Source organism: Cataglyphis hispanica, chromosome 4 (genome assembly GCF_021464435.1).
Source record: "Cataglyphis hispanica isolate Lineage 1 chromosome 4, ULB_Chis1_1.0, whole genome shotgun sequence".
NCBI classification, from domain to species: domain Eukaryota; kingdom Metazoa; phylum Arthropoda; class Insecta; order Hymenoptera; family Formicidae; genus Cataglyphis; species Cataglyphis hispanica.
Window position 1 is genome coordinate 4,749,614 of NC_065957.1, and position 12,783 is coordinate 4,762,396.

General features: G+C 38.6%; 1 protein-coding gene across 1 annotated transcript; it reads right to left on the bottom strand.

The window, feature by feature from the left end:
- Window positions 1–7,734: 7,734 nt before the first annotated feature.
- LOC126849281 (uncharacterized) lies at window positions 7,735–9,849 on the bottom strand. Its single transcript, XM_050590968.1, has 2 exons — window positions 9,722–9,849; window positions 7,735–8,495 (listed from the first exon to the last, which is right to left on the bottom strand). The coding sequence occupies exons 1-2, from the start codon at window positions 9,837–9,839 to the stop codon at window positions 7,735–7,737; spliced, it is 879 nt and encodes a 292-aa protein (XP_050446925.1). The 5' UTR covers window positions 9,840–9,849.
- Window positions 9,850–12,783: the final 2,934 nt, after the last annotated feature.

Sequence of the window (12,783 nt, forward strand, 5' to 3'; positions counted from 1 at the left end):
TTAAACCAGCCACATAAAACAGTCTCCGAGGTGGCCTTGTCTTGAACTTAGATTTACGCGTATTAAAAGGGAATTACAATATTAATAAGGCCTTTTTAATGGGCCAGCGGTCTTCATGTAGGAGAAACGTCCCGCCTTCGGCTAGAGAGATCCTTCCTTTGAAACTCGTTACGATTTTGGGGGCTCCTACGCCAGGAACGAGACAGCCGTAAATATCGACGGAAATATCGTTTATTGTTATTCACACGCATTATTACCGCGCCGGCGATATATCATTCCGCTCGTGTCCACACTTAGGAAAATCATTTCGATGCTTTTTTTTTTTCTCTTTTCATTTTTCATCAGTACTGTCGATATGGATCGGGTAGTCTTTATATTAGAAAACTGACTGAATTGTTTTTTTATACTGGAAATCATGAGAGATCACGAGCGATTTCGAGATTTTTTTCACATAAAAAAAAATATTATAAAATAGAAGCGGGTCTTTTTTATATACGCTGTAACTTTTACATCAACTTATTCTTTTATCGTAAATTTTACGCGTCAGAGACTCCGAACTAGATGAACAAAGGAGGCAGCTTTACATTAGCTATCAAGCGGGTGCAGACATCGACAGACTGCGATTTTAAATTTTAATCTGGCAATTAAAATATGTTAAGCAGCTACTTAATATCGTATGCGTATATGCATATAATATACTGTATAGGGCCGGGCTCGCAGTATTTCATATTTAACGCGAAACCGTAACTCGCCGCGGCTGCCGCATCTCGCTCTCAGCTCTTATCCTTTTTCTCCCTTTTTGATTTATAGGTAATTTATTGCGGCTCTCGAAGTCGCCGCGCTTCTTCGAATGCACATGTGCGAGTAGACCGTGTATATTACGTGTGTGTAGATCAGTCCATGATTTCGATGACGCAGATAATGGAAATAGATCCGGAAAGGACTCATCTCCGTGAAAAAAGGATAAATCATAATATTTCATGCACACATGTATATTCGATTCAAATAATATATATATATATATATATATATATATATATATATATATAGTTCTCGCATAAAAAAGAAATTTACGAAAGATTGAAATTCAATAATCGGGCGATAAGTGTCTAAACAATGGCTCCGCCTCTTTAATCTTTCACTATTGCTATTTTATTATTATTAGTACTATGCATACTTTGTAAAGTTCATCGAACAAGCGAGCGTACTCTCTGAAAATGCGGAAACGTTTTAATCGCGCGCGTTAACTGTAATACGCGTCGCTGTAATTATCATTAACGATCGTAAGACAATCAACGTACCATTCCGCGTGTAATGACAAGTAACAAAACGTACATATGAGCCGCCCGATTTTGTGCCGACGCGTACACAATAAGGAACAGATGCCGGTTATATCTACGAGCCGCTTCTTGCCCGTTATTAAGTGCGTAATTCACGGGAAACGTTTTTACGAGCAAAAACCCATCGGCGCCATTATAGATACTTGCATTTTTATTGCGCTTAAAGATCGTTTGCATAGTTGATTACGGAGAGAGAGAGAGAGAGAGAGAGAGAGAGAGAGAGAGAGAGAGAGAGAGAGAGAGCGTAATCGCGCTTGACCGCGCGCGATTGAAGGGCTACTGCATCTGTTTCTTTTCTTATTTTTTTTTTTTATATGCATAAGTAATTCCGGCAGACAGAAGAAAGTCGCGAGAGAGATATTTTTCCGCGAGGGAGATCTGTGAGAAAGTCACTCTTTCCACATCCGTAAGACGCGGGCGGGTCCGTCTAGTCAACAGAAAACTTTGCAAAGTTCGCGCGAGCAATAAAAAGGAAAAAGAACACGGGAATAATCGCGGGGGTGTCTCTCCGGGGGTTCGCAATCTCGGAGGGTACTTGGAAGCGAAATGGCAAAGGAGTCACAAACGGCAATCACTGCGCTAAGTGCTAACCCAATCAAGCGACCGCCCTCTCTCTACTTTCTCTCTCTCTCTCTCTCTCTCTCTCGGTTTCACTCTCCTACCACGGGTTTCCGCGATGCCTACTTCACAAGGAGTCTCATTCCTCTCTTACATCCCTTAAATTATGCTTCTCCATGTTCGCGCTCATCGTCAAAAGACGGGGCACGACTTTAGGATACGACTTTCTTGAAATATTCATCGATAACAATGAGAAGCATGCTCGCTCAGGAATTTACAATTTTACAGACGAGAGAAAGTAGAGTTGTGTAATAAAGCAGTAATTTTATTTTCACAAATATATCTGCATTCGCGAAAGTATTAGGTAAACATATTTCTCCCTCCTATTCCGGGCTTCCTTCTCTCATTGTCAAAAGAACATATATCGCGGGCGAGGCAGACGAGTGGTCCTCCGTCTCCTCCCCTCTACTCCTTCTCCTATATCATTCTTTCCCCCCTTCATAGTTCATATATCAAACGCTTAGGCAAGGCGGCGACACATAAATACCGGTACGCGGTATATAAAAGCCCGCACCTCGGCAGGATATATCCCCGCACTCCCCCTCCCTCTTCCTCGCCTCTTCCCGTGTGTTGGCCGCGGTCTCTCTCTCTCTCTCTCTTAGTAGATAAAATATATTAACCCGCCTGGAGACTCTCTTCGCGAGACTCTCTGTGTGTTACCGCGTGGATTTCACGATTTTCGGGGACACGTTCCTCTCGCCGTCGTTCTCGCTTCCTCGCCTCGGAATGACTTACGGCGAGCGGTGTGCTTTAAGTCGCACTCGCCGTCCAGTTTTTCGTGCGTCGTGCGGGATTATAGTATAACCGCGGAATTATAATGATACGAAGCGAGAGAGAAGGAAAGATTTTCTCTCTCGATGTCGAAGGGAACATGTCTCAGGGAGTATTTCTATAGACGAGCGCGAGAAATGTTTACAGATTAGAAGTTCTCTCTCTCTCTCGCTCTCGTTGTTTTCTCTCCCCCCCCGAGACTTCCCCTCATTACGTCGACGAAATTAGATCGTTTGTATCGTTTGCAATGGTAACGCGACTAAACCCTGCCGCGTGCCATTTCTATAAGGACGACAATGAAGTCTCGTGAATCTCGCAGAGCGAGAAAGGGCTCGATCGGGGTTGCCGAGAGATGAATCGGATTATAGCGGAAACTTCGGGAACACGTTCCATCGTCGAACTCTCTCGCGTACGCGCGTGACACGAGTAGCGAAACGCCGACATAAGGCATTGTTAGCGTCTCCGACAAACCGGGAACAGGCTCAGATGCCGGGGTCAAATGCTGTTAGCCGCGAACTATCGAACTACCTCGATACCGTCGTCTTCTGCGTCAGTTAAGCGCATTACGTTACCCTATCTGGATTCCGACTGATCATTATCGCCGCCAATACGTGGCACAATCGATTCTAGGGAGATTCGACGTTTCTATAAAAAACTACTTTTTTTTTCTACTTTGTTATTTATTTGTAATTTATACAGGACATTTCACAATGTCTGTATAATACTTTAGTAATGTATTCTAAAGATAAAAATTATAAAATAAAAATTTTGAAGTTGCAATAATTTTTGAGTTATAAGCGATCAAAGTTTGAGTATGATATCGCGTAGAACTCGCTCAGATTCGTAATTATATACACGCGTATCGATGCGCGACCTGTCATCTGTTATTGATTTTGCAAATAAGATTTTTACTGCACAGCTGATGTTATTGTTTCTTATGTATATAAATATTATGTATTATGGCGATCAGCTGATATTAAAGTATTATAAATGTTGTACGTAAAATAATTAATTTCTTCTTAAATTACAATTTAAATGGTTGATCAATTATTATATTTAAATAAAAGTATAAACTTAATATTTTCACACATTTAAGAAGTAGTGTTTATTTTTGTTTTGATCGCGCGGAGAAGTTTTGTGGAAATCTATTTATTTACTTTATCTGTCAACAATAATAATAGATGACAGATCATGTATGGAAATGTAATTACAATCTTGAGCGAGCGAATTCTGCGCAATATTATTGACAAACTTTGATTGACACTTATAACTCAAAAATTAATGTAGCTTCGATATTTTTAAGATTTTTGATTTCATTTTGCCTTTAGCCTAGTGCATTATTAAAATATTGTACGGAGACACTTTGCATATCTTAAGCACACGTTCTCTCTTTATTCGGTTTATTATTCACGACAAAATTCGGGATAGAATATTTCATTTATTAATTTTACGAGTCGTGTAATTAAAGAAAATACATTCGAGAAATACACGCAGATGTAAAATACATATCAGACACATGTATACATTAAGATGTGCGGCATATAAAATTATAAATAGAATTTTATCTTAAAATTTGTCGCGAATTATGAATCTATCTAAAGACACGCTTTAGCGTTGTAGTTATAAATTTAATTTCTTCAAGTTATATATATAAAAAGTTTCTCTCCTGAAGCATTAATATCGGGTTCAACTACCTCAATATGCAAGCGCGAAAAGATGATACATATTTGTGCGTGTATAAATTGCTAATAATGAAAGTAAGAGAAGCGCTCTTATCTCTCGTCGTCGGACCAGAACCGAAGCGAAGATAACAAGGCACCGATGGCAGGATCGAAGGATCCCGCCGGTATCTGCGGTATCCAACGAGAGAGATCGCATCGGCGCGCGATGCCCGAAGCGGCAATTAAAACCGTTTGTCGTTTCATCGCCGAAGATAAATTCATAAGAGAGTCCACAGGATATGTACATACATGTATGTGTGTGCATGTGAAATGCCAAGCCGCGGCGTCGGTATGCGTGGCGTGCGCACCGCGAGCGATGATTTACATAACCGTACGCCCGGTATATATACTTTCTTAAGAATCACTATAAATATGCCGAGGGTGGTTTAATATGCGGTAGCCCTTTAATTTATAACAACTTATTAAATAAAGGCCCGCGGCCATTTACGCGCGATCGTGGAAGCTGCCGGCCACGTCGATCGATCGCGATAAATAAATAAGGCTGCATCTCGCTAGCTCTCTCGTTTACCGAATCATTTATTGGCGCGACTCGCTACTATCAGCGTCTTCGTCATTGTCGTCGAATTGACCTTTCGATCTCGTTCAACGTATGGGTAATCTTCGCTATAGCGGTGCTATCGACGAGTGCATTGACGTCTAAACGTGAGAACGTACGGTATCTCGTTATCGGTGACGACTCGATGCACAATTGCGCACTGCCTGCGGCCATAGAAAACTATTTAGTCTCCCCTCCGGGATTCTCTCTATTCGGGGCGCGTGGCTGCGTTGTTTAATAGATGCATTCCGCTTCGTGGCACAGCGGAACGTGCGACCCGGGATTTATTCTTTGGCATCGCTGCCTATTTTCGCGGACAAGATATTTCTGCATAATCGCCGAGAACGTAGTAAAAATAAAAAAAAAAAAAATAAAACGAGATGAAAATTGTGCAAATTAAAAATGTGCACATTGCTTCCTCATTATTTTATTTCGTTCATAAAGCTTAAGCTCTTTAAAGCAATCCGGTTTTTCAATTTTGCTTTCTTCACAGAGAAAGGCGTGTACAGGCATTTCTCAACAAATTCAAAATTTTATAAAAAATGAAATTTTTTCCCTTTCCCGATTCTCCAAATTTAACACCAATTCTTTAATGATACTCTATTTTTAAAAAAATTTCATCCAATATCTCAAAATTTGCGAAAGTTACAACGTGATGACAGATATTTCTCAAAAAATTCAAAATATTCGATATCTCAAAAATTGTGGAGTTAGAGATTGTAGAATGTATATTCCGTACATATACATATATATATACGGATATTTTTAACAAATATATTTTTTTGACGTTTTGGAACATTTTAAATACATTGGCGTAGAAATTTCGAAAAAAAAATTTGTCATGAAAATAAGAGTTTCTCTATAAGTAAGCAAAATTGATTAAAAATTAATTAAACAATTGGTCTCAAAGGAGACGATCAACAGCCGCATGTGTATGATTATCCCGGTGAGGCGAATTAGCCGTCGCGTCGATTAATTTCGATACGCACGATCCCGTAGGCATTTGGGTTGGTGATCCCCTTCGACGCTTAATTGGCTCGGCTACGCTTGTTTCTCGCTCCCATCTCGCGCGTGACCGAGGCGCCTCGTCAACGTAACAAACATCCCTTACGCGAGTAGGTCACGTCGATTACCTTGAAACTTGGAGCGAGAAAAATTATGCTTGAAAAGATAAGATCGCATCTGCGGGATATACCTACAACATACGCAGCTATCATTTCTATCTTCATGAATTGAAAAAAAAAAGCGATACAGAATCTAAAGCCCTCTCCCTCGCGTCAAATTTTCATCTCCCGGTTAACTCGATGACGGTTTGGCGATCCCGAGTATCTGCGGGATCTCGTGAACACGTGCGACGACCGAGCCGCACCTTACGCGAGCGATTCTCCCTCGTGCCTGCACGCGTCGATCGGAACCGTGGGGCGTGAACTCACGTTCACGTACGCCCACACACGGAGAGAAGATAACCATTGCGGGGTCACTCGACACACGAGAGAGACGAAGGCAACGACGACGACGACGACGATGACGACGAGGTCGCGCACACAATCCGCCACCTCTGTCCACCCTCTGTCACCCTCCCCGCCGCGGCGGGCGCTCAATGTGTAACAACCCTTACCGACACGGATGGCTCCCTCTGTTGGGGTTGCACAATCGCGCCCTGATTGATAATTTATACGGTGCGTGCAGGTTATTTGATTATCCGCCTTCAGCTGGGTGGCTTGGCTTGGCTCGCCGCCTCCTTTTTGCGCTTCTCTCTGCTCTTGCTCTTCGTCATTCCCTTTTTCGGCGTCGCGGTTTCTCTCTAGTATAACGTGTCCTCGCATTCTTATCTCTATCCCGATGATTAAAAATAGCAAGATGAATAAAGTAAGGATTGAAATAATGATTGATATAGTTTCGATGAAATTTAAGTATACGATATTGTAAATATAGGAAAATGGTGTCTCCACTTTTCGCACTGACTAACATTGTCCCGTGTTTCTCTTGACGCGAGAGAATAGATCTGTGTTAAATATTTAACAACGGATATTACAAATAGAGGAAATGCAAGGCGACGAAATGTTCAATTCACCGCGACCGGATTAAATCACGTCTGTGTCGCGGGGGGGTTCCGTGTTGTTGTTTGAGTAGGCGCCGGGTGCAAGGGTAAATACGAACAATTACATATTTTCCCTCCTATGTGATCCTGAGATCGCGCGGACCCCAGCGAGAATCGCGACGCAGCATTATACACGCGACGAGGCGCTTCTCCTCTATGATGGGGTGGTTACGCAAGCGGGGGTTGACATGCGGGCGAACTGACTGTGCTGTGACAGAATCGTCGACAGGGGGACGCGCGGTGCGTTGATGGCATAATTGGTATCATTCGGGGGTCTTCTTTTGACCCACCGCGTGCAGCCCTATTACGCGTGTCACAATTATGCGCATCTCGTTCAATGCGGTTATATATTTTCGATCGAATCATTTTTTTTTTCTCTATTTGAACGAAGCACAGAAGCAGAACGATACCGATCGAAAAAGAGTTGCGAAGTGACTCAAATTGTTTTGCTTTATGTCCTTTATCAATTTTTGCCGCACGTGTCCACACTTGTCAACGATAAAATCGATTAAAAAATAAATATTCAGCGCAAACGCATATTGCTTGAAAAGATATATGTATATTTTATATTTTATTGAGACATTATTATTACTTATTTTGAAATATCTCATAGCCCTCGTAGCTTATTTACTTGATATTCATTCTCTTCTTTTGTTGCTCGCTCGTTCTCTTCATCGCGCTTAAGCCCTTGAGTCCCTTTATATTTTTAATATTGGAGGAAGTTGTTTTCGATTTATTAGCACTAAGTAATTTTATTCCGAAACGATTGCTCCGTTTTACATCGCTACGATCTGCGCTTGCATGAATTGTCTGAATCTCTTCGCGGACTTCATCGTCTTTTATTTCCTCCATATGATCGTTCAAGTTCGTAGTCGCGATGTCATCTGCTTGAAGCTTTTGGTTATCATCTCCCTTCGTATATTCGCTCTCAAGACGCAATGCGGCAGGTTCTTTCGTTCTCAGACGTTTCCACGTTCTTATCGGTAACCTGGAGAAGAATTTCCTCTTCTCCGTTTCCACTTCTACTTCTCGCGGCGAAGCATCTGTCAACGTGAATGTATTCTCGTTCTTCTCCTCGGTTGCTGATTGCGAAACAGTTACGTTGGTCCGATTAATTTTATTATTTGCGGAATTTCTAGAACGAGGATTCGTATCATCTTCTTCGTTCATTGCGTATATTCGTTTGTCGCTGTTTGACTCGGCGACGTGCTTAAACGTTCTTGCCGGCTGATGCGTTTCATTGGAAAGTTTATTGACGCGATATCGACGATCGTCGACGTTCGTTTGAGCGAATGTTTCATTCATAGTTTCTGTCCTTTTCTCAGATGCTGAATTAACGCCGATTTTTTTTCCTTCGACCGCCGAATGCGGCCTCACGTTTACCGAATCTACGAACGATTATGTAAATTATATGAAAATAAATAAAAGAATCAGTGAAACATTTATTACTATTGTGCGATAAGAGATAAAATTTAAGGATATATACATATACAGGTTTGATAATAATCACCCTATAATATGCAGATAGAGCGAGTTAAACAGAGTAGGAAGACCTATAACAATTTTGCGAGTTTTGTAATTATTAAGAAATTAATTTAAAAAGATTTACGAATTTGTGCGAATATAAGCGCGCAGCGAAAAGAAACAATCCAAAAGCATGCGGCCATTAGGCGCGCGAGAAAGTTTTGGAAGAAGGGCTAGATGATAACAAGCGATATATAACGATGAATTCTCGCGTCTTAGTAATCACATATCAGGCCATCTTTTTTCACCGTGCGGTAATACTCGCGCGAATTGACTGATTTTTTAATTAATTTCTCATCAATTATTGCGAAAATCGCAAGACGCAGAGAACTTTCGTACTTACTCGGTTTCACACACTTTACCTGCCCATTACGGTGCGATTATTATTAGATATCCTATATAAAGTATACATAAGTATTTTGAGAAATATTAATAGACAAATGTGCTTCTTTTATATCACAGGGTATATTTAACTGCACAAGCCTTTATAAAAAAAGGGAAGTGGATTTGATCAAAAATCGTCAAAATTTTGATGATTAAATCGGGTTAAATGCTCTATTGTATGGTAATATTTTCAACTCCGGTGCAGACTGGAAAAATCGTTTAAAAATCAATACAGGCATTTTAGAATAAATTTTTAAAAAGTTTTATTCAAAAAATTCGATTTGCAGTCTGAATAGCTCATTTCTAGTCAATACCAGAAGTTGGAAATATTACTATACAATACAGCGCACTCAATTTATTCATCAAAATTTTAGCGATTTTTGATAAAATCCATTTCCCTTTTTTTTTTTTTAAATCTGTACGGGTGGTTAGGGACACCCCGTATATTTTTCATAGATAATACAGAGATTTCATATTTATTGCGAGTATTAATATTTATTATTATAATATATAATAAGATTAATATTAATATTTAATATTCAAGATTTAATATTTTATTTACTATACGATTAAGAAAAACGCGCGTGACGTCTGCTAGCTGCATTCAAATTCGAATATCGTCATTGCAGAAACATCTGCTGGTGCAATGTCGAATTTAACTGCTGACAACAGTTGGCATAAGAGAAATCTGTCCGAAATAACTTACTTTTTCCCCTGGAATTCATGTTTGAGCTTCGCCCGTCGATGGGCATCTTCGCCGATTTAATGCGCGGAGAACTCGCGTTTAACGTGTCCGATCGCAAAATTTTGGCCTTTCCTTTCATCGTGTCACTCTTCGAAGTTTGATATTTCGCGCTTTTGGTGAAAATTTTCTGTGATAAATTTTCTCGATCGTTTTTCCGCCGCGTTCCCGCAGACTTCTCTTCCCCTTTCGAATCGAAATTACATGATGTTTTTGACTTCAAACTATCGCGATTCTTTAACTTTGACGGATCTGTAAAAGTCAATTCTTCGCAGCTTGTATCATTTTCCAATGAAACAGAATCCCAAAGATTATCCTTCGAATCAATAGCGTTAGAAAAATCATTTCGTTCCCGGCGCTTTGTCATGCCGCGAGTTTTACCGAATTCTGCAAAAAGTCCGTTTAATATAATATAAATAATTAAATATTTAAATAAATTTATAAAATTCATTATAATAATTTATATATATATATATATATATATATATATATATATATATATATATTTATATAATATTAATGTAATATTTATTTTACTTTTCATTTTTCATTAAAATTACCCCAAAATCAACCAAAATTGTTCCAAAATCAATCTAAATTATTCTTAAAACCAATCAAAATTTCTTCAAATCAATTATATTATAATCTTTTAAAATTTTTTTAATGCTTTAATTTACCCCATAAAATAAATTTATTCTTAAAATTTTTTGAATATTTATTTAAATAATATAATTTATAAATTTTTTTTTATATTTAAATTCATTTATAAATATAAAAAAATAAATTAAATTAAAATTCATTATTTGACATATGGAAATTATTTTTTCCGAATTTTTAAACTTTGAAATTATTAATCCCAGCTGTTTTTATGAAACGTACTTGTCTCGCAATGAAAATTTTCGTCTTTTCTCGAAAGAACCTTCGTTCGTTTCTTTCGCTCTCTCGACGGCGATCTCGAACGGATGTCGGCATCTCCCTCTCGGAAGTTTCTCTCGTCGATTTCGACGAACCATTGTCGCGGAGAAGTGTCTTCTTCGACGCGCGCGATTATTTCGCGCGAATGCAAATTCGGGATCTCTCGAATAATTGTACGGTGCATCTCGCGAAAGATTCCTTTGATTAGAATGTCCGATTATATTTTGCGGATTGCCGAATTGCATGTAATAATTGTCTCTGTATTCGATAGCGGAATCATCTTTTGGTAGCTCGAACTCGTCGTAGGGATTCTCCGAATCGTAATCCAGATCAGCGAAGTATACGTCGTCATAATCGCGGTCGATTCGCCGCGCTTTATTTTCGATATAATTCCCGTTTCTGTCCTACGATCGATCGGAAGATATTTGAAGCTGGAGTTGCACAAGACTCAAGACAAGACAATAAATATAAATGTTTTTATTTATTAAATAAAATTTTTTTAACGTATATAACATAATAATTTTGTTCTCGTGTAACTTACGCACATACATATTTTAGTTAAATATTTTTAAAAATCAATAATCCTGACAAAACCATTAATTTTGACAATCTTAGTCCTGATATTGTCTCGATAACTAATAAAAAAGTCTTGTTTCGATCTTCAAAACAAGATAACAATATGAAATTTATAATCTTGTCATCTCGTGCAACTCTACTCGAAGCAATGACCCTTCCCTTTTCTCCATTGCCAGAGAAATTCCCTTACTTTATTATTATTTAGGATCGTAGTTATCGCACGAGTAAACTTCTTCGGTCTTTCGTTACATTCGGCCATTCTACGAGTCGTTTCGTAGCTCTCGGCTCCTCCGCGACGCCGATGAAACGCATCGCGTATGGGATAAATGGGGGTCTCCGTATCGCAGCCGACATCCGTCACCTCCACGATTCTGCCCGAGTCGCCGTACTCGGGGGATCGGAAGATTGGCAGAATCGGCTCCGCGTCGTCCACGAAGAAGAATAATGAATTCTCGAGAAACGCATCCATATGTTTTATAATCGCGTGCGCATTTACAAGATACTCGGTCTGTCAAACGTAAAAAATTTATTCTTGTCAAATAGTCTAGAATCTGTGAAATGATGATCTCCTATATCCTCTTGGAATCTTTAAAGATTCATCATTGAAAAAAATTCTTCATTTCTAATTTACCTATTTCTCGCAAGCTCTAAAGGAGGCGGTAAATATGTGCCTGCCGGCGACGATCGTACATTTCTTATTTGACATTATTTTCATCGAACGTAAAGCAAATAACTTTTTTCCATTATAAAGTGTTTCAATTTCTCGATGTTTTACGTAAAAGATTTTGGTTCTGACATTTTTCAACTTTGCCTGTAACACCGAGAAATAAAAAAATCAAGTGACTCAAGCGATTCGAGATATCGATGATTCGGAAGGAAGTTCTGAAGTAGCATCAAACGATGATTTTACCAACGGTGTCTTACGGCTACGTAGTTCTACATACCCTTTAAAATGAATATAGATAGCAGTACAAAACGAATAGCGATAATGAGTTATTATTTAAGTATTTTGATGTATATGCGCATGTAGAATAAAATAAATTTTCTTAAATTTATTTTCTTAATAATTTTATTTTTTCTAAATTTTAAATATAATATGTAAAAGATATTTACAATAAACTGCTTCCACACTTTTTTTATTCTTGAAATAAAATTATCAAGTATACTTTAAGCAATAAAACAAAATAATGCTTTTAATTTATATGTATAGCTTTTTATAATTAATTAATTTATTATTAATTATATTTTTAAATAGTTTTTTAATTTATTAATTCAATTGGATGCACTAATACGCAATCGAGGTCGATGAAGTATGTAAATGGTAACGCGCCAATGTTTACGCCGCTCCGTCAAGACTAAACACATTTGTTGACATTTTGTTGGCAAAATATTTTACATACTATGACTATAGAAGTTATATATTTAGACCGAGTGTTAAGGTCGTCAAATATTAGACAGAGATAGCATGTTTTGTATCACCATTCTATCTTCGTCTTTTCATCCCCTCTAAAGATCGCACGATTTAGATATTATAC